The sequence below is a fragment of the Hyperoodon ampullatus genome (genome assembly GCF_949752795.1).
Source record: "Hyperoodon ampullatus genome assembly, chromosome: 6".
NCBI classification, from domain to species: Eukaryota; Metazoa; Chordata; class Mammalia; order Artiodactyla; family Ziphiidae; genus Hyperoodon; species Hyperoodon ampullatus.
In genome coordinates, this window is record NC_136919.1 from 24,444,001 (window position 1) to 24,468,118 (window position 24,118).

The 24,118-nt window shown below is 48.4% G+C and overlaps 1 protein-coding gene across 2 annotated transcripts in view; it reads left to right on the plus strand.

The window, feature by feature from the left end:
• TMOD1 (tropomodulin 1) overlaps positions 1-24,118 on the plus strand; it is a gene marked incomplete at both ends in the record, with an annotated part of 59,168 nt that overhangs the window by 19,708 nt on the left and 15,342 nt on the right. Inside the window, 6 exons of one of the 2 annotated variants that reach the window (XM_079706112.1) lie at positions 41-197; positions 8,051-8,170; positions 16,026-16,115; positions 17,033-17,163; positions 18,905-19,012; positions 23,286-23,429. In XM_079706112.1, coding sequence (XP_079562238.1) covers positions 41-197; positions 8,051-8,170; positions 16,026-16,115; positions 17,033-17,163; positions 18,905-19,012; positions 23,286-23,429 — 750 coding nt within the window. The remainder of the gene's footprint in view (positions 1-40; positions 198-8,050; positions 8,171-16,025; positions 16,116-17,032; positions 17,164-18,904; positions 19,013-23,285; positions 23,430-24,118) is intronic. The other variant, XM_079706111.1, reaches the window with a different exon arrangement.

A 24,118-nucleotide genomic window follows, 5' to 3' on the forward strand; every position in this document is an offset into this window, starting at 1 on the left:
TCTCTCTCTCTGTGCACCTGCCCCGCAACTGCCACTGTAGAATGCACTGCTGCCTGCGGGCCTGAGGCAGAAGGATCAGACCACCAAGGCGCCCACGGGCCCCTTTAAAAGGGAGGAGCTCTTGGATCACTTGGAAAAGCAAGCAAAGGAGTTTAAGGACCGAGAAGATCTGGTCCCCTACACAGGGGAGAAGCGAGGTACTGAACAATGTTGCACTTTTGAGTACGTCATTCCCCATGATCATTGAGTGCCAGCTGTATGCCAGGCCCTGTGTTGGGCCAGATGTGACTGGGCCTACTTGCCCTCATCCCTGCCTGGCCCAAAGTCACAAACCCAACTCCAAAAGCATCGGCACATGGGGTAGATTTAGTGAAGTTTTGGGGTAAACCAGACCCGTAACACTTTCCCCTGAGTCCCCTTTAACTAGGGTGTTCTGATTATTTTTCATACAAACCTGATACTGTCAAAAGGGAAAGAAGGAACTATTAAAATGGTATCAGGACACGAGGCCCAAACAAGGCCTGTCCCCTCCAAACCAGGAACAAGAGATATCCTGTCTCTACCCTAATTATCCCATCTTTTTCCCCAAAGTTCCTCTCTCTGGCAGCTGCAGCTTCCCTTCCTTCATCTGCCCCTCTAAGACTCTCTGCCCCAGACTAAGGCAAGCCATCTAGAAGGCTCCGGGGAACAGAGAGGCACTCCGACTATCCAACCCTTCCAGGACTTCCCCTACACTCCAAATCATCCTCCTGTCCTCTGGTATCATGCTCACCCTTGCTCACTGCCCTGCTGCCCCACAGGCCTCTTTCTCTTCCCCAAACACTCCAAGCTCTTTCCTAACCTCAGGACCTTTGCATGTATGCCCTCTGCATGGAATGCTGGTCCTCTGTCCACCTCCAAGCTGGCTTCAGGGCTGGCTTCTCTCCTCTGTAAGAGGCGTAATGGTTAGAAACATAGCCTGGAGTTGGGTCTACTTTGGCTACAGTCTTGGCACTACCCCTTACTAGGCTGTGTGAACTCAAGTACATTTGTTTGTTTGGCCATGCCACATGGCTTATAGGATCTTAGTCCCCGACCAGGGATCGAACCTGTGCCCCCTGCAGAGTCTTAACCACTGGACCACCAGGGAATTCCCTCCAGTACATTTTTAAACCTGCTGTGCCTCCATTTCCTCATCTGTAAAATGGGGTTGATGAATATTACCAGCCTTCTGAGGGAGTTATGAAGATTGAGTTAAGATCTATATAAAGCACTTAAAACAGCACCCGGCACATCATGAATGCTATGTCAATATTAGCTATTATTACCCTTTCGGTCTCAACTGTACTGTCTCCTCTTTCAGGAAAGCCTTTTCTGTCTACACTGTTTAGGACATTCCATCCCTTCAACTCCCCCTTGGTTATTCTCCATCTCAGGAGCCTGTGTGTGTTCTTCAGAGCAATTCTTATTTTATCATTATGTCTTTATTTACACTGGCCTGTAAGCTCCATGAGGCAGGGACTCAGCTGCTTTTGCTTACACAGTTCCCCCAACACCCAGCACAGGGCCTAGTGTACAGTAGGGCTCAGGAGAGAGGTGTTGAATGAATGAATGAGTTCAAATTAAATATATGCATAATGGATCTTATAGGCTTTTTCCTTCAAATGTAAGCTCCATGGGTACAAGTACCACATCTGTCTAGTTCATTGTTATATCCCTATACCTCAAAGACCCTAGCATGTAGTAGGCACCTAGTAAAATATTTGTTGAATGAAAGCATTAATTCTAATTAATTAATTAATTGGGTAAATAATTGTTTGTGTTCCACCTCTTCCATTCTCCTCACCCCCAAGAATGTCGGCATGATGAGCCAGGGATCCCTGTCTATGGCATTTATTTCTGTGTCCCTGTTGTATTAGCACAATGCTGCACAGAGTAGCTGCCTGATAAATAATAAAATGAAAGAGCAAACAGGTGTGGGCATTTCAGGGAGGACTTCTAGCCATCCCAGCGCCTGGAATTGAAGCTCAGTCCAGATTTTTTTTTTTTTTTTTGCGGTACACGGGCCTGTCACTGTTGTGGCCTCTCCCGTTGCAGAGCACAGGCTCCGGACGCGCAGGCTCAGCGGCCATGGCTCACAAGTCCAGCCGCTCTGCGGCATGTGGGATCTTCCCGGACCGGGGCACGAACTCGTGTCCCCTGCATCAGCAGGCGGACTCTCAACCACTGCGCCAGCAGGGAAGCTCCTCAGTCCAGATTTTACTGAAAACTTGGAAGGTCAGGGAAGCCCAGGAGACATCTGGATTGCAGAGCCTTGGAAGAATTGTGTGGTCTGAGGCACCCTGGAGCTGGCGGCAGGGGAAGGGGCCCTTGACCATAAGGGCTGAGTGTGCCTGGATGAGAGCGCAGGCACAAGATGGTTTTAAGCAAGGTACTTGTACCATGAGGAGTGATTTCTGTGCAGCAGGTAAAGATAATAAAATCTCTGGATTTCATGGGGCCTTAAAACTTCCACTATCCCCACTATACATTTGAAAAACGGGGAAACCAAGGCTGTGAGAGAGTCAGCAGCAGACCTGAGTGGACAGTTGGTGAGTCATTACTGACATCTGCTCCCTTGTGTGCCCATCCCCCTCCCAGGGGAGGAGCTGGAGATGAGATGGGGGATGGGGAAGGGAATCTGGGCGATATATAAACCAGTCCTGCTGCCCCTTCGCAGAGTGCTGACCTGGCCCCAAGCCGGGAACAGCTCTCCAGACTCCCAGAGCCTGAGTGCCCTCATGAAAAACCAGGCTGACCCAAGGAGGGTAGCTAGAATTTATTCTATTTTCATATTATGACAAGCCTAAAAGGTTTATCATCATCATCACCACCACCAGCATCGTCATCATAAAATATTTACATCATGATTGTTGGAGTCCATGTGTATTGAATAAGTCTAGTCTCAACAGAGAGTGTGGGGAAGGAGACCTTCCAGCTCTAACAGGCAGACGCAGGGCTGTTCAGTCCAGCTCTACTGATCACTTGCCCCACGCTGGGCCTAGAGTGAGCCTAGGCTGAGGGCAAATAGCATTTCAGGCACTACAAAACCCAGCAGGATGTGGTAAGACCCATAAACTGGTGCAAAGTCCTGAGGAATTTGGATTTTCCCTCACTCTCATTCAAGTGGGGGAATCAGAATAAAGTTCCATGCAGGGTATTTTCATTATACAGATTTGGCTGCATGTGCTGAAGAAACAAGTAAAATAAGAGAGACTTAAAATGGAAGTTTAGTTTTCTTTCACTTAGTAGAGCTGCAGGGTTAGGCATTCCAGGGCTTGTAAGACATCTTCCTTGACATTAGGAATCAAGACCCTTTCCAGTTTTTCATTCTGCCATCCTTGTAATATATTCTTGTCCTCATGGTCCATCTAGCTGCTGAGGCTCCAGTCATCACACCCACATCCCAACTAGTAAGATGAAGGAAGGGAAGACGTCTGAGTCCCTCTTATAGTGTTTTAGAGTCACCACCCTCATGGAGGCATCTGCTGCAGGGGCATAATAAACCATAGGTCTTAAATATTTACTGAATGTTCATCCTAGTCACTGCATCAGTCATTTTCACAGTTCATTTTCCTTTTAGCCATTTCGTTTTCTTTTTAGCCATTTTGATTTGCTGTTTTCCAGATGCACCTCTGGTGAAGGTTATGATACATTTTCTCCCAGATGACTTTGCTGACTGTTCTGCTTGTATAGTAATTGATCTTTGCTGTAAACAATTTGTTTATTTATTTATTTTATAAATTTATTTGTTTATTTTTTGGCTGCATTGGGTCTTCGTTGCTGCACGCAGGCTTTCTCTAGTTGTGGCGAGCAGGGGCTACTCTTCATTGCGGTGCGCGGGCTTCTCATTGTGATGGCTTCTCTTGTTGCGGAGCACGGGCTCTAGGCATGCAGCCTTCAGTAGTTGTGGCACACAGGCTCAGTCGTTGTGGCTTGCAGTCTCTAGAGCGCAGGCTCAGTAGTTGTGGTGCATGGGCTTAGTTGCTCCGCGGCATGTGGGATCTTCCCGGACCAGGGCTTGAACCTGTGTCTCCTGCACTGGCAGGTGGATTCTTAACCACTGCACCACCAGGGAAGCCCCTGTAAACAATTTAAATAACAAAACAAAGTAATACTCTCTGCTGAGAGGTAGGCACTGATCCCATTTTAGTGAATATCCTTCTGAACATTGCTCTTCCCACCCCTCCCCACCTCTGGTCCAAGTCACTGTCATCTCTCATGTGGACTTTTGAAGGAGCCTCCTAACCATCTCCTGGCTTCCATCCTGGCCCCACTTCAGGCTATTCCCAATCAGTAGCCAAAATGAGCAGGTTTTTAAAAATTGAAGTAAAATTCACATAACATAAAGTTAACTATTTTGAAGTGAACAATTCAGTGGCATTTAGTACACACACAATGTTGTGCCACTACCATCTCTATCTAGATCCAAAACATTTTCATCACTCCAAAATAAAACCCTGTACTCAATACGCAGTTACTCCCTATGCCCCTCGCTCCCAACCCCTGGCAACCACCAATCTGTTTCTATGGATTTACCTATTCTGGGTATCTCCTATAAATTAAATAATATAATATATGACTTTGCGTGTCCGGCTTCTTTCACTTAGAATATTATTGTCGAGACTCATTCATTCCCTTTTATTACTGAATAATATTCCACAATTTGTCCATTGACAAACATTTTGGTTGTTTCCACTTTTTGGCTGTTGTGTGATTAGTGGTGCTGTGAATATTCCTATACAAGTATTTGGGTAACTTTTGGGTATATACCTAGGAGTGGAATTGCTGGATCATATGGTAATTCTGTGTTTAATTTTTTGAAGAACTGCCAAACAGTTTTCCCAAGCAACTGCACCATTTTACATTCCCATCAGCAATATATGAGGGTTCCAATTTCTCCACATCCTTGCCAACATTTGTTATTTTCCATTTTGGTTTTTGGTTTATGTTATAGCCATTATCATGGTTGTGAAGTGGTATCTCATTGTGGTTTTGATTTGCATTTGTCTAATGACCAATGATGTTGAGCATATTGTCATGTGTTTGGCCATCTGCACAGTTGACTCTCCATATCCGCAGGTTCCATATCCACAGATTCACCCAACTGTGGATCAAAAATATTCAGAAAAATTCCACACAGTTTAAAAAGGCAAAACTTGAATTTGCCGTGCACTGGCAACTATTTACATAGAATTCACATTGTATTAGGTATTATACGTAACCTATAGATGATCTAAAGTATACAGGAGGATGTGTGTAGGTTATATGCAAATACTATACCATTTTATATAAGGGACTTGAGCATCCAATCCCCCTCAGATACCTAGAGGTAATTGTATATCCTCTTTGGAGAAATGTCTATAAGTCCTTTGCCCATTTTTAAGTTGGGTTGTTTTTCTTTTTGTTGTTGAGTTGTAAAAGTTCTTTATATATTCTGAATACTAGACCCTATCAGGTGTATGATTTGTAAATATTTTCTCCTCTTCTGTATGTTATCTTTCCACTTTCTTGTTAATGTCCTTTGATACACAAAAGTTTTATTTTGGTTAAGTTCAATTGATCTGTTTTTCTTTAGTTGCTTATTCTTTTGTTGTCATATCTAGGAATACTTTGCCAAATCTAAGGTCATAAAGATTTATGCTTATGTTTTCTTCTAAGAATTTTATAGTTTTAGGTATTATATTTAAATCATTGATCCATTTCCAGTTGGTTTTTGTGTATGGTATGAGATAGGGGTCCAGCTTTATCTTTCTGCATATCAACTGGATATCCAGTTGTCCCACACCACTTCTTTTTTTTTTTTTTTTTTTTTTTTTTTTTTTTTTTTTTTTTTTGCGGCACGCGGGCCTCTCACTGTTGTGGCCTCTCCCGTTGCGGAGCACAGGCTCCAGACGCGCAGGCTCAGCGGCCATGGCTCATGGGCCCAGCCGCTCCGCGCGGCATGTGGGATCTTCCCGGACCAGGGCACGAACCCGTGTCCCCTGCATCAGCAGGCGGACTCTCAACCACTGCGCCACCAGGGAAGCCCCCACACCACTTCTTGAAGAAACTATTCTTTCCCCATTCAATGGACTTGGCACCCTTGTCAAAAATCAATTTGCCATAGATGTATAGGTTTTTTTCTGGACTTTCAGTTCTATTCCATTTTTTTATATGTCTATCCTTACGTCAGTGTCACACTGTTTAACTTTGTAGTAAGTTTTGAAATCAGGAAGTCTGAGTCCTCCAACTTTGTTCTTTATCAAGATTGTTTTGGTTATTTGGAGCCCCTTACAATTCCATATGAATTTGAGGACTGGCTTTTCCATTTCCAAAAAAAAGGAGGAGGGCCATTGGAATTTTGATAAGGATGGCGTTGAATCTGTAGATTGCTTTGGGCAATATTGCCATTTTAATATTGTCTTCCAATCCATGAACTTGGGATATCTCTCTGTTTATTTAGGTCTTCTTTCATTTCTTTCAGCAATGTTTTATAGTGTTCCATGCACAAGTCTTTCACCTCCTTGGTTAAATTTATTCCTACGTATTTTATTCTTTTGGATTGTATTGTAGATGAAATTATTTTCCTAATTTCCCTTTCAGATTGTTATTTGCTGGTGTACTCCACTTATTTGTTTATGTTAATCTTGTACCCTGTTTTTTGTGTGTGTATGTGGAACATTTTCTGCATATGTCATCTGCGAACAGAGATCATTTTACTTCTTCCTTTCCAGTCTGGATGCCATGTATTTCTTTTTCTTGTCCATTTGCTCTGACTAGAACTTTCAATACACAGTTGGGTAGGAACAATGAAAGCAGGCATCCTTGTCTTGTCGCTGGTCTGAGGAGCTCATTTCCTCACTCTGTCAGGGCCCAGCTCACAGGTCATCTTCCCTGACCACGCTACCCAAGATAGCAGAGCCCACCTCACCCACACCCCAGCCTGGAACTTCCTAGTCTTTTGCTTGGCTTTATTTTCCTTTGTGATTCTTAGTACTCTCTGGTTTATTATCTGTCTTCTTTCACTGAACTGTATACTGTTCACTGCTGACCCCCTAGCGCCAAGAAAGGTGCTGGGCACATAGGAAGTGTTCAGTAAATATGTGTTGCATGGGGCTTCCCTGGTGGCGCGGTGGTTGAGAGTCCGCCTGCTGATGCAGGGGACACGGGTTCGTGCCCCGGTCCGGGAAGATCCCGCATGCCGCGGAGCGGCTGGGCCTGTGAGCCATGGCCGCTGAGCCTGTGTGTCCGGAGCCTGTGCTCCACAGTGGGAGAGGCCCCAACAGTGAGAGGCCTGCGTACCGCAAAAAAAAAAAAAAGTGTTGTATGGATAAATATATATTGATATATGTGCAATTTTTCATAAATGGAATTAAATAATTCATGCTATTTTGTAAACTTGCTTTTTCACACAAGGTTTTGTCTTGGACATTTTCCTTTCATAGTAAGTAGAGATCTCCACCATCCTTTATAATAACAACTGCTAGAACACCATCGTATGGATGCCCCATAATTTCTTTAACAATCGCTCTTGGTGCACACTGCAGCGACCAACCATCCTCTTGGCTCTTTGCTCTCTCGTTCAATTATGAGTCTGACACTGTAAAAATATAGCGTCCCAAGAGACATTATATTTTCTCCCTATGCCTCTTTTAATAATCTGAGTGTATTTTATTTATTTGGTTTAGAAATGCTTCTAAATTTTCCTCTCATACCAGAATGCTTGTTTAGAGTATTCCAGACCCTGGCATTTTATTATATTTTTCTTTTGTATCTTTTCCTATTTACAGATTGTTAAAATTAATAACCAATGTTTTCAGTAGTGAGCAGTCTCCCTTGACCAAGTTATAAAGTTCTTCTTTTCAAACGTGAAGGGTGCTTTGTTGGAGATCTCTGATTCCCTTTCTTTGGACAAGTTTGGCACTGGGTCCCCAGAGGGAGAAGTTTTAATGGAATCTCAGCATCGAGGGATCCACAGGGCTTTGGGACGGTCCACCCAGGGCCCCAGTGCAGCTGCACTCCCTGTAATGGGCAACCCGTTTGTTTTCAGGAAAAGTCTGGGTCCCCAAGCAGAAGCCGATGGACCCCGTGCTGGAAAGTGTGACACTGGAGCCGGAGCTGGAGGAGGCCCTGGCAAATGCCTCGGATGCGGAACTCTGTGACATAGCAGGTAAGAGGTGTTCCTGATGCTTCCCCACGTCCTCCAAAAGCATTTGACCCACGTCTGCAGGCAAGCCTTGGATGGTTTATTTCAACATACACACCCTCTCTGTTTCTAACAAGGACTAGAGGAGATAGAACTCTATTATTAAAAACCAAAATGAGTAAAATGGAGATAAAACTAAAACCCTTCCCACCACGGAGCCAGCTGTTGCTGCCATGAGACCCCATCCCAGAGGGAGGTGCAAGGCAGCCTGGACCCTTCACCAGCCATGGCATCAAATCCTGCTCAGGCCGCCTGGGAAGAGAGGATAGAGGGGGGCAGACAGAGGGCTGCCGGCATCTCAGGTCCAGGAGGCTCACAGAGGGCTGGAGCAAGTCATCTGATTTTACCATTTTGCACAGCTTGGAGAGCCAGGCTTGGAGGCGATCACCCCATATCTCATATTTGTACAACACCCTCCATCTTCATGTGTGTTTCCATGTGATCTTCACAAACAGCCCCTAAAACTCCAGAAGGCGGCCTGATATCCAGAGCTTTTTGCCACCTGCTCTTTTCCCCTTTTTTCTGTCTGGTCCCTGTCCCACTCGCCCATGTCCCTTCCCCCCGGGGGGTCAGGCTCTGGCCACAGTGTGCCCACCACCATGCTGTGCTCCCTGGCCCAGTGAGGTAGCTGGTCTTTTTCTTTTGCAGCCTTGGGGGCTACTAACCCTCACCCAGATGATGACAGGAGTGTGGGTGGGGTAGGGAGAGACTCAAGGCAAGTGGGAAGGGGAGAGGAAAGACAGGGTTAACTGTGAGGTCAAGGGAGGAGCCCAGACCTGGCTCCAGAGACTAAGTGGACATTGGTGCCATTAATGAAGGTGCATTAGTCTGCTCAGGCTGCCCTAACGAAATACCACAGGCTGGTGGCTTAAATAACAGAAATGTATTTTCTCAGTAGTTCTGGAGGTTAGATGTCCAAGATCAAGGTGTCCACAGTCTTGGTTTCCTCTGAGCCCTCTCTCCTTGATTCCAGATGACCGTATCTCATATTGTCCCTCTGTGCACATGTCCCCTTGTGTCCCTTTGTGTGTCCTAATCTTCTTCTTGTAAGTACACCAGACAGATTGGATTAGGACCCACCCTAACAGGCTCATTGACTCTTAATCACTTCTTTAAAGACCTTATCCCCAAATATAGTTACAAATTCTAAGGTACTAGAAATTACTTTATGCAACATATTGGAGGGACAAATCAGGACAAAATCAACAATTTTGGAGGGAGGGACACAGTTCAACCATAACAGTGGGGAGGACAAGGTGTAGGGGAAATACGGAGTTCAGTTTGGGACCTTTAGAGTTCAGGTTGCCTGTGGGCCACCCAATCAAGGGCAGTTGTACATGAAAGGCTTTATTGATTGATTGATTGATTGATTGATTGCTGCGTTGGGTCTTCGTTGCTGTGCGCGGGCTTTCTCTAGTTGCAGCGAGCAGGGGCTACTCTTCATTGCAGTGCTCGGACTTCTCACTGCGGTGGCTTCCCTTGTTGCAGAGCACAGGCTCTAGGCACGCAGGCTTCAGTAGTTGTGGCTCGCGGGCTCTAGAGCGCAGGCTCAGTAGCTGTGGCGCACGGGCTTAGTTACTCCACAGCATGTGGGATCTTCCCGAACCAGGGATTGAACCCATGTCCCCTGCATTGGCAGGTGGATTCTTAAGCACTGAGCCACCAGGGAAGTCCCTACATTAAAGTCTTGAGTTCTGCAAGGGGTCCACACTGGAGATAGAGAGGTGGGTGTCATTAGCATCATCAAGTTCCAGGCAGAGGGCCTGGCAGTAGTGGGGACCCAGGGCTCTGGAGGCAAGGGCCCTGGCCGAGGTAGAAGCCTTTGGGAGAGGAGTGGAAATGGGGTGAACATAGCCACAGTGGAGGCCAGGTAGCCACACATGGGCTGGGAACCAACGGCCAAATCAAGATGGGCAGAGCCTAACGCAAGAGCTAGGGAGACAGAACGAGGGTTCAGGGCTGGCCGGGAGACTCAGAGGTGAAGCCAGAGGCCAGGTGAGCCCACCAGTGCCAGGAAACTCAGCCGGCCGCAGTGTCTTCTGCTTCTCACATCCTCCTGCTTCTCGTGGGTGTGGTGCGCCAGTCCTGATGACATTCTTAGGAAAGAGGAAGAAGGGGCACCAAAGCCAGGTTGCAAGGCCAAAGGAGGGCAGAAGGAGAGCCAGTGTGTAGACCTCGGTCCAGGCAACCCTCTCCTAAGGAGGCAGAACATTTGGGAAAGGACAAAGGGCAGTGGCTTAAAGGGTGTCAGGGCTGAGAGAGAAAGGTGTTCATTTTCTCTATGAAGTATGTAGCAGTGAGGAGGTCACCTGGATGGAAATGGAGCCCTTAGCTCAGGATACCCAGCTGGTTTGCTTGTCAGAAGCCACACAAGTTGCATTAGATCCACATTAGGCTCGGGTATTTTGACGGAACTGTCTCCCTGATGCTGAGTCCCCTTGAGTTCCGGTTAATCTGTGCAGCTGGGCGGTGGGTGAGTGACATGGTTGTCCAGCATCTCCACACTGACTCACCCCAAGGGCTGTTTTTATCCTGGTCCTTCTCCTCCGATCACCCTCCATGGCGTCGCTCCCCTAGTTAGGCAGCTCAGAGGGATTATCAAATGACTGCTGTCCGTGCCAAAACAGAGCTGCAATGTTGTGCTAAATTTCTGGGTTGATATCTTGAAACTATTCCTCTTTATTTTTATTGGCGTGACTAATTATTAGTATCTGTTCATGATACCATACGCTTCCGCTGTCCGGAAAGGAGAGGGGGTTGCTGCGAGGCGACACCGGTGTTCACTGGCTAACCTTGGACATGTGTCGCTGTATGTCAGCCGTCTGCAAGGTGGCAGTGGAAGGAGGCGTGGAATGTTTGTTGACCACCTATGTCCCAGCTGCTGTGGGAGTTGCTTTCCATACCTTGCTGCGTTTGTTAACCACAGCAATCCTATGAAGTGAGTTTTATTGATGTCTCCATTTTTCAGAGAGGGGAGGTCGGCACGGTGACGTTATCCTTGCCCACGGGGTTTGAACCCAGGCCGCTTGGTCCCACTCACAGCATCACCACCCAGTACAGCCTGGATAAAGCCCTCCAGGGTAGGGGAATGGAAACGGAGTGGTGAGACGGGGTGCATGGCAGAGTCTCACAGAGTCGGCCTGGGGAGCATGGGGCCGAATTAGGAAAGGCTCCGGATGTCGTGCAAAAGCATTGACACCCGGGCCTGGGGGAGTGTTGGAAGAGGCCGGATGAAAGCAGGGGCTTGGGCAGAGAGGCGGTGGTGTTCGGAGGACGAGGGGATGTAGGAGGCAGGCCCCAGGTAAGGCCAAGGGCTGAGGTGGACTGCGTCTGGAACGTGGCTCCAAGAGATCAGCTGTTCCTAGAGCTGGGTCAGAGGCCAAGAGGCTGAGATGACGAGACGACGCCAGGCTTTCTGGCCTGAGGCATCAGAAAACAGAGCTGGGTGCCTGCAGGGATGCAAGGAGTCAGTCAGTTTAAGAGATGGAGGCGCTGGAGGCAGGACATCTTGTCGGAGTGCTGGGTGTGTTGGGGGGAGTAGCTGGAGCCCCAAGTGGATGACTCATTAGGGAAAGAAGAGGAGGATGCGCTGGGCACAGGGTCTTCAGGTCATCTCTGCTCCCCACAACTCAACTCCCAGGCAGAGCATTTCCATTAACTAAGCCTCCAATTGCTCTGGACCAATCGTAAGAAAGCGGCCTGGTTTCTGCCCTCGAGGAGCTGAGGTTAAACACTGAGGCCAACGTGGAAGGACAAGTGGGAGTGAGTGTCGGAGGGAGAAAGGGCCGAGTGAGGTGGTGGGGTTGCAAGATGAGAGTGGGGACCGAAGCTGAGCCGAAAGGAGGAAGAGTAGAGGTGAACTAGGCGGGGAGACACATCCCAGTGGAAGAGGGTTCGAACCCTGGTCCGGGAAGATCCCACGTTCTGCGGAGCAACTAAGCCCGTGCACCACAACTACTGAGCCCGTGTGCCACAACACCTGAAGCCCGCGTGCCTAGAGCCCGTGCTCCACAAGAGAAGCCACTGCAATGAGAAACCCATGCACCACAACGAAGAGTAGCCTCCGCTCGCCACAACTAGAGAAAGCCCGCACGCAGCAACGAAGACCCAATGCAGCCAAAAATAAATAAATAAATTTATTTGGAAAAAAAAGAATGAAGCAGCAAGCATTGTTGATGTGCTCTTTTCCTCTATCACTCACTCCTGGTGACATGGAGTGTGCAAAACCAAGCAAGGATAAAGTCACGATTTGGCGCTTAGGGCGGGAGAGGAAATACTGGCTTCAGAGCCACCAAGCATTCTGCTCAGCAGTGGAGATTTAGCTTGGCCTCTCCCCTTCCTCCTTCCCTCCCTTTTTCCCTCCCTCCTTCCCTCCTTCCTTCTTAGAACTCTAATCTCTGAACTGCAAAGTCGTTTTATTTCTTCTTAGGGCTGCTATTGATATACATTACCTCCTAGAATATATTGTTATCTGTCCTTAGAATTCTGAAGTTGAGGACAAGTTTTAGAACTTTAGACCTGTTGCTGACCTAGTGTGTAGAGGTGTGGATGGGGACACTAACTTAGAGGCCAGGAAGGTCCTCACCGAACGGTCTTTGACCAACCATTTCCCTCTTGAGCCTGCTGGAAAAGTGGGGACCGACAGTAACTGCCCTGGATGCTTGCTGTAAAAATCAAACAGCGTAAGAAGATGAGAAATTGCCATGTGGCTATTAAGTCCCATGTGAAGGTAAGAGATCATCCTTCAGACATAGTCCGTTTTACAGGTGAGAACACTGAGGACCCAAAAGTAGAAGTGACTTGGACAGGGTTACCCAGCAAATTAGTACCAAGGCCCAGACTGGAGCCCAGGTCTCCTTCCTCTGTCCCCCGGCACGTCCTTGTAACCTTCCTGCCTCTGCCCTCTCTTTCTGGACCATTACAAGAAGCTATTGTCCAAGCACAAAATGCATTTTCCATTTTCCACCTCTCTATACACTCTAAGCAAGACCAGCCAGCCATATGAGGTTACATCTTTCCTATGATTCCAGCAACCTCTCCAAACTGTTTTTCCAAACCGAGAATCCCAGCAGCAGCCCAGAACCACCACAAAAGCCACTCTCTGTATGGGAGCTGGAAGAGAAGGTGACTCCAGGTGATCTGATTCACCTGCTGCTGACGCAGGCTTCAGCTCCCTCCGCCCACAGAAACGCAGCCTAAATTAAAGCCCAGAGAGCTCAAAACAGTGCAGATGCCTCTCTCCTTACCAGTTCTCCTTAGCGATGAGCAGGGAAGTCTAATTTTAGCAGAGAAGACTCTTAGAATGTGAGAAACAGAAGGTACTTTGAGATCATCTTGTCTTGTGGTTTGTAGCTCCCACTAAGCATCAAAAATCATCCAAGGAGATTAAAAATACATCTCCAGAGATTCGAATCAGTTTGTTCAGGAGGAGCACTGGTATTGTCGTAAAGCTCGCGGGTAATTTGTATGTGCAGCCATGATTGAGAACCAATGGTCTGGTCTCACCCCTCATTGTACAGAGGAAGCTGAAGCCCAGAGAGGGGAGGGCACTTACCCAAGGTCACACAGCATCAGGGGCAGAGTCAGGGCTGGAGCTTGGTTCTCTTGAGTCTTCACTAAAGGCTCGCTGTTGTCTGTCTAGCTAGAAATCGTGTCTAATGAAATGGCCAGGGGAATTTTTTTAAATGAGCAAATGTTTACCAGATACCATCTTCTGGAAGAGGTAGAAGAGAGATAATATTCTTCCCTGACCTCCGGAAGCCCACGGTCCAGTAGGGGAAGCATGCATGTACCCAGAAAGCTCTAACACTGTGTTGACTATGTACTGTGATAAGGACACCAGGTGCTGTGAGAGAGCTACAGAGAGAGAAGGTGGAATCCAGGAGGACTCCCTGGGGGAGGAAGCATTATTCCAAACTTAAAGGATGGGGAGGTAGAGTTGTTAGATCAAATATAGCATGCTCAGTTGGATCTGAATTTCAGATAAATGATGAATAAGTTTCTAATATAAGAAGGTCTCAAATACTGAATGGGATGTACTTATACTAGAACATTTTTCATTGTTTATCTGAAATTACAGTTTAACTGGGTATCCTGTATTTTTATTTGCTAAATCTCAAAACTCTCCCGGGGGGCATTTCAGCAGTGGGCAGTGCAGATGGAGAGAGGGTTGCCAGCAGACAGGCAGCATTGGCAGAAGCAGGAGCAACTGCTGAGCAGTGACCATTTGTGTCGCCGGAGCAGAAAGGGCATGGGTGAGGGACAAGGCTATTGAAGCAGGGCCAGCCCCAGGGAGGGCCAGTGAAGCCAGACTCTGGAGTCACAAGGCACCGTCCTCCCAGGCGGATGCTGCACCAGCCTCATGGTCCTGCACGCCCATCCCTCCCCTCTAGTCAGTGCTCCACATTCAGCCTGAGTAACAGTCACAGAACTTGAGTCAGACCATCTCACTCCCTGCTCAGGCCACACCTAGAAAAAGACATCTGAGCTCCTTACCTGGACCTAGAAGACCCTGTAGGATGTGACCTTGCCTATTTGAATAAAATCTACTCCAAAGGGTTGTTGTGAAGATTAAGGGGAATGGCATTAGGCAGTGTTCTCAACCTTGGCTGCCTGGTGAAACCACCTGGGGAGCTTTAAAAAAGGCAGATGCCTGGGCCCAGCCTAGGGATTGTGGTTTAATTGGTCTGGGGGAGTCCTGGGCATCAGGAGTTTCAAGAGTCCCAGTGATTCTGATGCACAACCAGACTGAGTGTCACTGATGCACAGTGTACTCTCTAGCCCGACATAAGCATTTGGTGAGGACCTGTTGCCCTCTGCCACATGTCCAACTTCATCTCTATCCATCTTCAGCTTCCCCCTCCCTCCCTGGCCTTCCACTCCCCAAGCCTAGGGCTTCCCACCCGCCATCCCTCTGCCCAGAATGTTCTACCTCCCTTCTCTTAACTTGGCCAACATCTATATTCATCTCTCTCATCCCAAGTCTCTCTGTTCTCTTCTCCCAGAGCACACTGAACTTTTTCTTTACAACTCTTAGCATACTCTGCACTTACGTTTTTAATTGTGTGGGTACCTGCTTAGTTTCTCATTCCCAGCACACTGTAACCTACATGGCAGAACCCCTGTCTTTCTTGTTCCTCACTGTCCCCACCCCCCTGGAGCTGGACACATGATGCTGGCACTCGGTAAATGTTGAACAAATGAACGGATGAAAGAATGACTGATCACGGGGGGATGTGGTTAGGTTTGCCTTTCCAGAGAGATCTTTCTGGATGCTCTGTGCTGAATGCTGGTGGGGGAAGATAGGAAGAGACTGAGGCCAGAGTACCAGTGATTCCACAGCTGTGATAATACAGGCGAGAACTGATAGGGCCTTAACCAGGACAGAGGTGATGGAGTGGGAGGTGGGACAGATGAGAGGCTCTGTATAGGAGGGTGAGGATTTAGGGGAAGGGGTGCCATGTGCCTGAGGGTCTACCCCGAGGGACAGGCAGGATGACCAGATGGAACGTGAGCCAAAGGAAGAGGCTGTTGTCGGGAAAGAGGAGTTCCGTTTTGGCCAAGTTGGGTTGGACGTGCCAGTGGGACATCAGAGGGACATCTAGGAATCTGAGGCCAGGGACAGAGAAACCTAGGCTGGGGATGGAGATTCGAGAGTCACGTCAATAGAGGCAAGAGTAAAAACCAAATAAAATTTAAAAGTTTACATGCAAGTGTTTCTTGCCCTTTCTGTGAGCAAAACTTCCTGGGGCATGGAATGTCCGTGCCCAGAAGACTCTCTGTCTGAGAGGCGCGTCATGGGCCCTTCGTGTCCCCGCAGCTATCCTGGGCATGCACACGCTCATGAGCAACCAGCAGTACTACCAGGCCTTGGGCAGCAGCTCCATCGTGAACAAGGAGGGACTCAACAGTGAGTACGGGCGCCCCTCCCTGCCCCCAGCGAGGGCACCTTGGAAGTGAGGGGTCCTCCCACGTCTTGCTGCCTCTGCCCGCTCTCTGGCTCACTGCAGAAGATTTCGAATTCTATAAAGCCAAATCTATCCACTTTTTCCTTTTACTCTCCTGGGATTTTGTGACTTATTTACGAAGACCCTCCCCATCCCAGTATTAACAAAACATCCTCCTGTATTTTCTTCTGTAAGTCTTAGAGGTTTCCTTCTTATATTCAACTTCTTAATCCTCCTAGAGTTCATGTTTGTGTGTGGTGTGAGATGAGATTGAACTTTCATTTTTTTAAATCAATATCCTGTTGTCCCAACACCACTCTTTGTAAAGTTCATCCTTTCACCTCTGGTTTGGGACTCCACCTTGATCATAAATGTCCGTGTGTCCACGTGGGTCTGTCTCCGGACGCCTCTCCTGCTCCACGAGTCTCCTTGTCCTTTCCTGTGCCAACATTGCATTGTCTGAATTGCTCTGCTGCATTGTTCCAAGCTGGCATTTTGGCCCCAAAGAGAAACGAGGGCCCCCAACGTGCAATTATCCCTCCCTCTGGAAGGCCTACACATTTCTTTCCCATCCAGGCTTCATTTTACCCTCACAAGAGCCCACTGGGTAGAACGACTCGTTCACATTCTACAGATGAGGACACCGAGGTTCAGACAGTTTAGCGAATTCACCCAGTTGTTGCAGGATGGCAGAGGCAGAGTCCAAGTAGGGCCCAAACTCCTGGCCCCGGCCATTGCCTGCCCCCATCCCCCATAGCCCCTGAGATGCCCAGCCTTCCGTGTCCCTGAGCTCTGCTGCCGCTTCCTTCCGGTGTCCTTCTGTCGAGGGAGAGTGACGCCCCGTCTCTGTGAGCCACCTGCCTGTTGTCGGTCACTCTAGGTGTGATCAAACCTACACAGTACAAGCCTGTGCCTGATGAAGAACCAAATGCAACAGACTTGGAGGAAACGCTGGAGCGGATAAAGAGCAACGACCCAAAACTTGAAGAGGTCAACCTCAACAACATCCGGGTGAGGTTAACCCCTTTCACTCCACTTGCCCTGCTGGAGGGAGGTGGGGAAGCCCTGTCTAGTGCCACCTAGACCCAGACGACCCGGGCCTGGCTGTGTGGAGACAGCAGGGTTCTGCTTGGACTCTGGGTGCTTCTGGATAGGGAATAGAGACAGAAGCTTTCGGAGGGAGGATAGTATAAACCAGCACGGCCCATGGTCCTGGTTTCTTTTGGGGACTGACATCAGACCCAGATGTTCACCACAGGCCAACCCAGCTTTGGCTCTGGAAACCCGCCACCTTATTCAAAACACTGGAAGCTTCTCTGAGATAAAATTGCGAGTCAGACACATATGGCCGCATGGGATCCCGAGGCTGGAAAAGCCCAGGGCCCACCAGGTTCATGGGGTAACCCAAGCCTGGGGAGGGACCTAGCCCTGAACCAGTGTAGCGTGCACATATTCAGCCTCATTCTGCAACCTTAGAAGGGAACCGTCAGCCCAAATGTCCAAAGACATGTTCCAAGCCGTCGGCCCACATCTCTCCGGACCTTTCCCGTGTGACCACTAAGGGCAGAGCGGGGACGGATGGACAGGCAGTCCTACCCTGGACAGGCTGCAGGAGGAATTCAGAAGCAGGCCCAGCTGCCTGCCCACCTGCTCAGCCCAGGGGCCAGAGGGATTAGTTCTCGGGGGGTGTGGATGTAAGATAAGAAGTGGGCCCCTCACTCCCCGGCTCCCCTTTCCTTTCTTCTCCACTTTCTTTTAAGTGGCTGCCAGCCCCACGGCACAATCAGATTGGAAACCTGCGCCCGCAGTGTTCTCCTGCACCTGGCCTTCCATTCTCTGCTCCCACGGGGGCTAAAGTGACGCTCTGAAATGAGAGATCCGTTCAAACACAGCCAGGCTCTCTCTCTCGGGCGCCTCCACTGTCTGCCGTGTGCACAGTGGGAGACGCTGGCACAATTCAGAGCCGTGCACCCTGGCAGTGCGTACCAGGAGGCATGGGGATGTGGAACCTGGCCAGGGCCCTGTGTCTCCACCGTGAGGCCTCAGGCAAGGGCTCGGCCCTCTCCAGACCTCAGTTTCCCCTATGCACGTGAGGCAGTTGGACTAGATCGGTGGTTTTCACTTGAGGAGATTAAAAAGTAAATAAATGCCAATGCCCGGTCCCTCTCCCCGCAGAGAGTCTGATCTTATTGGTCCTGGGCAGGCCTGAGCATCAGCACTTCGTGAAAGTTCCCCAGGCACCTCTGATGTGTGGCAGGGCTGAGGTCCCCTGGGACAGATGTCTCTTAAAGATCATCTAGGGCCAAGCCACACCTTAGTTTTCCAGAAACAAACCCAGAGAGGAGCAGAGACTTCCCCAGCGTCACACAGTGAGTCAGGAACATTGCCAGTGCTGGGGCGGAGGCCAAGCCCCTGCCCTCTCCCACACCCCCAGACCTGAGCTCCCACCACGACACTCTTCTGCATCCTTTGCCTTGATGTGTTCCTCCTCCTCTGGTCTCCGCACGTACAAAGAAAAAATTACAGGTCCTATCTGAAATTTTCAGGGAGGATTTTCTCAATCTGTTTACCCGAAAGTTCTCCTCCAACCTCAGCCATTTGGGGCAAAGCAGGAACCCTTTGCCCATTCAGCTTTTTGGTCAGAGACTTGAAGGGAATCAGGTTGCACGTGTGAGAGAGCTGCTGCCCCATCTCTCTGCCCTGCCCGCCCCTGACAGGAGCTGCTGGTCACTGCTTGCCTTTCTCTCTGCAGAATATCCCCATACCCACTCTCAAGGCGTACGCAGAAGCCCTGAAAGAGAACTCTTATGTGAAGAAGTTCAGCATCGTGGGGACACGGAGCAATGACCCCGTGGCATTCGTATGTACCTTTCTGATCTGCATTGAGAGTGGGAGGCATAGAAACAGGAAGGTTGACGTTTGTAGCCTCAGGACTGGCCATGTGCCACTGATGAAGAACCCTGTGTGGTGTGGTGTGGTGTGATGTGGTGAAAGGCCCTGGGCTAGGAGCCAGGAGAGGACATGGACAGAACAGCCCTTACCCAGGCACCATCTGTACATTATCCTGGTTAATCTCCATAACCACCCCTGATCCCAGAGGTGCGGGGCTCCCCACTTTACACATGAAGAACCTGAGGTAAAGGGAGCTCAGGCAACTTGCTTTGTCCAAAGTTGCACAGCAAGTGAGAGGTGGAGCTGAGATTTAAAAGCAAGTCAAATGAGGCTTCCCTGGTGGCGCAGTGGTTGAGAGTCCGCCTGCCGATGCAGGGGACGTGGGTTCGTGCCCCGGTCCGGGAAGATCCCACATGCCGTGGAGCGGCTGGGCCCGTGAGCCATGGCCGCTGAGCCTGCGCGTCCGGAGCCTGTGCTCCGCAACGGGAGAGGCCACAACAGTGAGAGGCCCACGTACCACAAAAAAACAAGAAAACAAGTCAAATGTACCCTAAAGCCGGCTCTGTCACCACTCAGCATGTCATGAGTAGACAAGGGCCCGCCCCTCCCTGGTCCTCAGTTTCTCCATATCTAAAAATTATTATCTTCATCAGTGGTTCCCAACGACCAATTTTATTCGTTTTTTACCTCTGTCTTAAAGATATTGCTGATTAGATTAAATTGTACTTATTATAAAGTAGCCATCAATTCGTTTTTAGAAAAAAAAAACATTCAACACATATTTATGGAGTCTCTCTGTGCCCAGGAGTGAATTAGGCTCTGAGAATACAACTGTGACCAAGACAGTCATAGCTCCCACTTTCATGAACATAATGGTCCATCCAGCCATGCAGACAGCTAAAGGCTAACAGTACAGTGTGACTACTACAATACTAATAGCAGGTAAAAAGGTACAGGAATTAGCTTACCAGGCATGGTAATTAACCATTTAGTAGCAGTCAGTTTGTTGATATCCACGAAATAACTTGCTGGGATTTCGATTGAGATTGCATTGAATCTGTATCAAAATGGGAAGAACTGATATCTTGACGATACTGAGTTTTCTTGTACATGGACATGGAATATACCTCCATTTGCTTAGTTCTTTTTTTATTTCATACATCAGAGTTTTGTAGTGTGCTCATATAGATCTTGTACATATTTTGTTAGCTTTATACCTAAGTATTTCATTGTTTGGGGTGCTAATATAAATGGTATTATGTTTTGTTTTTTTTATTATTATTTATGTTCGGCTGCATTGGGTCTTCGTTGCTGCATGAGGGCTTTCTCTAGTTGCAGTGAGCGGGGGCTACTCTTCATTATGGTGCATGGGCTTCTCATTGTGGTGGCTTCTCTTGTTGCCGAGCACGGGCTCTAGGCGCACGGGCTTCAGCAGTTGTGGCACATGGGCTCAGTAGTTGTGGCTCGCAGGCTCTAGAGCACAGGCTAGGTAGTTGTGGCACATGGGTTAAGTTGCTCCATGGCATGTGGGATCTTCCCAGACCAGGGCTTGAACCCGTGTTCCCTGCAGTGGCAGGTGGATTCTTAACCACGGTGCCACCAGGGAAGTCCCTAACTGTAGATTTTTTTGTAGATATTCTTTATCAATTTACAGAAATTGCCCTCTAGTCTTAGTTTACTGAAAGTTTTTATCATGCATGGATGTTGTCAAATGCTTTTTTTTTCATCTATCGAAATGACTATTTTACTTTTTTAGCTTGTTGGTGTGATGAATTATATTAATTGATTTTCCAGTGTTGAACCAGCCTTGTATACCTGGGATAAATCCCACTTGGTCATAGTTCAAAATACTTTTTAATTTACCTTGAGATTTCTTCTATGATCCACGTGTTATTTAGAAGTGTGTTGTTTAATCTCCATGTATTTGGGAATTTTCTAGTTATCTTTCTGTTATTCACTTCTAGTTTGATTCCATTGTGGTCTGAGAGCAGACACTGTATGATTTCTATTCTTTTAAATTTGTTAGGATGTGTTTTACGGCCCAGAATGTGGTCTGTCTTGGTGAATGTTCCATGTGCACACAAGAAGAATGTGTATTCTGCTATTGTTGGATGGTAGTCTATAGATATCAATTATATCTAGTCAATAGACAGTGTCGTTGAGTTCCGTTATGTCTTTCCTGATCTTTGGCCTGCTGGATCTGTCCAAATCCATAGAGGGGTATTGAAGTCTCCAACTATGATAGTGGATTCATCTATCTCTCTTTGCAGTTCTATTAGTTTTTGCCTCATATAGTTTGATGCTCTGTCGTAAGGCACGTACTCATTAAGGATTGTTATGTCTTCTTGGATAATTGACCCCTTTATCGTTATATACTACCCTTCTTTATCCCTAATAACTTTCCTTGCTTTGAAGTCCATTCATAGCCATCAATTATTTTCTGATTTTTTAAATACATAAGACATTTCCTTTGATGTCTTTGAAGTGATGGAAATGGCTCATAGTCTCCCACTGCTGCCAGTAGAGAACCTCTAGATAGATGTCCTCTGGCCTCAGGACATCTTGGTAGATCCTGAGTTTGCCCACAGAGAAACAGCTGGCAAAGCCATATGCCCTGTCCACTGCTATGTCATGGATCAGAAACTACACCCATGCATGCTGGCACTCAGCTCAGCTCCACGAATGTTTGTGGGGAATTGACCCTGTGCCAGGCCAACAGCTGATGTCAGCCCCTTCACACCAGGATACCCATTTTGAAGATGAAAATACTTCCGGAACAATTGGTAAATAGGCTTCCAGAGCTCTGCTAGTGCCCCCACTGCCTGCCCCAGCTCTTCTCCTGTCCGTTCCTCCACTCTGATCCAGCAAACAAAGAGTTGACACCTGGCATGACAGTGCCTCCAGGACCAGCTCAGCCACTAGTATGTCTACTTGGATTGGCCTGGTGCACTGACATACTGGTTGTTAAATCTTTTGATTATCAGGCCAGGCCTTTCCTGGGGAGTAAGAAGGGTGCTGTAGAGCGGGCACAGACTCAGTCCCTCCCCTCAGGAGGGTCCAACCTACTCAGGGTCACAGAGGAAGCTGACATGTCATCCTGGGGTACATGGAAGCAGGGGGAGCTGAGGATTTTGGCTCAGAAGGCATCCTGGGAGCTGAGCCTCGCAAAGGTTTCAGCAAGCAGGGCCAGTGGGAAGGGCATTCCTGGATCAGATCATCATTTCTGACAACCAGGGCCCACTGATCATACATCCTGGCCCATCAGCTGCTGGTGTCTCCTTTCCTCCGTGACACGTCGTTTCTACCACCGGCTAATTACCTCATTTCCTTTAGAGGCTCTGATTATCATCTGCACCCCTGGCTGAAGTCCTCCAAAACGTGCTGGGGCCACCCGAGCTCCTCTCCTTGCCCAGCGGGATGGCTTCCCAGGCTCCCCTCTCTGCTGCTCAAAGAGAATGACGACTCCATGGAATTACAACAGGGACATAGAAGAGACAAGTGGAGAGCATACAGGGAGGTTGGGACTCCACTAGTCACTCAGCGAACAGTGACCAAGGACCTACTATGTGCTGGGCACTGTGTGGGTTGGAGGGCACCATGGGATGAATAAGATGACCATCAGCCCACCAAGAGTACATAGGCTAATGGCGGAGCCAACGCCAGAATAAAAACAACTCTAAACGCAGGAATACAAGTTCCTTGAGGGAGGTTATGGATTAAGTCTGTGAGGTTCAAGAGGGCAGGCACAGCTAGCTGGGGGGCATCAGCAAAGGCTCTTGGAGAAAGGGGCATTGAGAATGGCCTTAATGGAGGGACAGGGTTTGAACGAGTGAAGCAGAAAGGAAAGAGCATTCCAGATGACAGGGACAGGATGAGCACAGGCAGAGCAGAGGGAAAGCACTGTGTGCCCGGGGAACTGAGAGTAGCCCCACCAAGACTGGCAGCCAGAGTTGAGGCTGATCAGAGTGGGGGAACCAGGTAATAGAGGCTTTGGATGCAGGCTATGGAGCTGTAAATCTCCAGCTAGGGGTTCGGGGCCATGGCAAGTTGGAGGGGAGGAGAGACACAGAGTAGTGCTTGGTGAAGGAAGTTGTGGAGATCATCTTGCCTGGCCCCTGACGGTGTGCAAGGGACTCTCACTCCCAGCAAGGCTCCCTCGGTATTTTAGGTTCTACCCACAGGGGCTTCAGCCTTGATCAGGCTAACTCATGGGTACCCTGCATTTTCTCCTTTGGTTCAAGGCCCTTGCTGAGATGCTCAAGGTGAACAAGGTGTTGAAGACACTGAATGTGGAGTCCAACTTCATTTCCGGAGCCGGGATCCTGCGCCTGGTGGAAGCTCTTCCATACAACACTTCTCTGGTGGAACTGAAGATCGATAACCAGGTAAGACGGGCGGAGGTCTCCTTGTGTCCTTCACCTGATGCTCGCCAATCTGTACTTTCCCGCTTGCTTCCGCAGGGACTAGATGCTGCTGGACAGAGCAGATGCTGCTGCTTATAAAAGCACCAGAGCCCAGCTTTAAGGGACCTCCAAGGTTGTCCAGTCCACACCCTCCACCATGCTCACCTTCCTTCTTCATCATTCCCACCAAGTGCTCCTCCACCTTCTGCTTGGATACCCCTAGCGATGGGGAGCTCACTCCTTACCGAGATCACCCCTTTCATTCTTAGTGAAAATATCCTTCCTTATATCCAATAGAAATCAGCTCCTATAAGTGCTGTTTGTTGAGTTTAGCTCTGTTCTCTGCTGCACACAGGACACATCTGGTGCACAGGTTTTATAAACCTTTGGAGTCTTCCTCACTAGGCTAAACGTCCCCATTTTCATGAGTCACCCCCCGCCCCACAACACACACACACACTCAATGGACTTTTGGGTCTCCTTACCATGAAGGTTATTCACTGGGCAAATTCTAGTTTGCCTTTATCCTTACAGGGTTATCATTCCTCTATACCTTCTGTGGTTCCGTCATTTATTTTCAGGGCGACTCTCTCAGTTCCAACTTTCTAAGACAATGCTAATAAGAGTATCTTGTATGTTGCATGTGTTGAGGGTGTCCTGGGGGGCAGGCT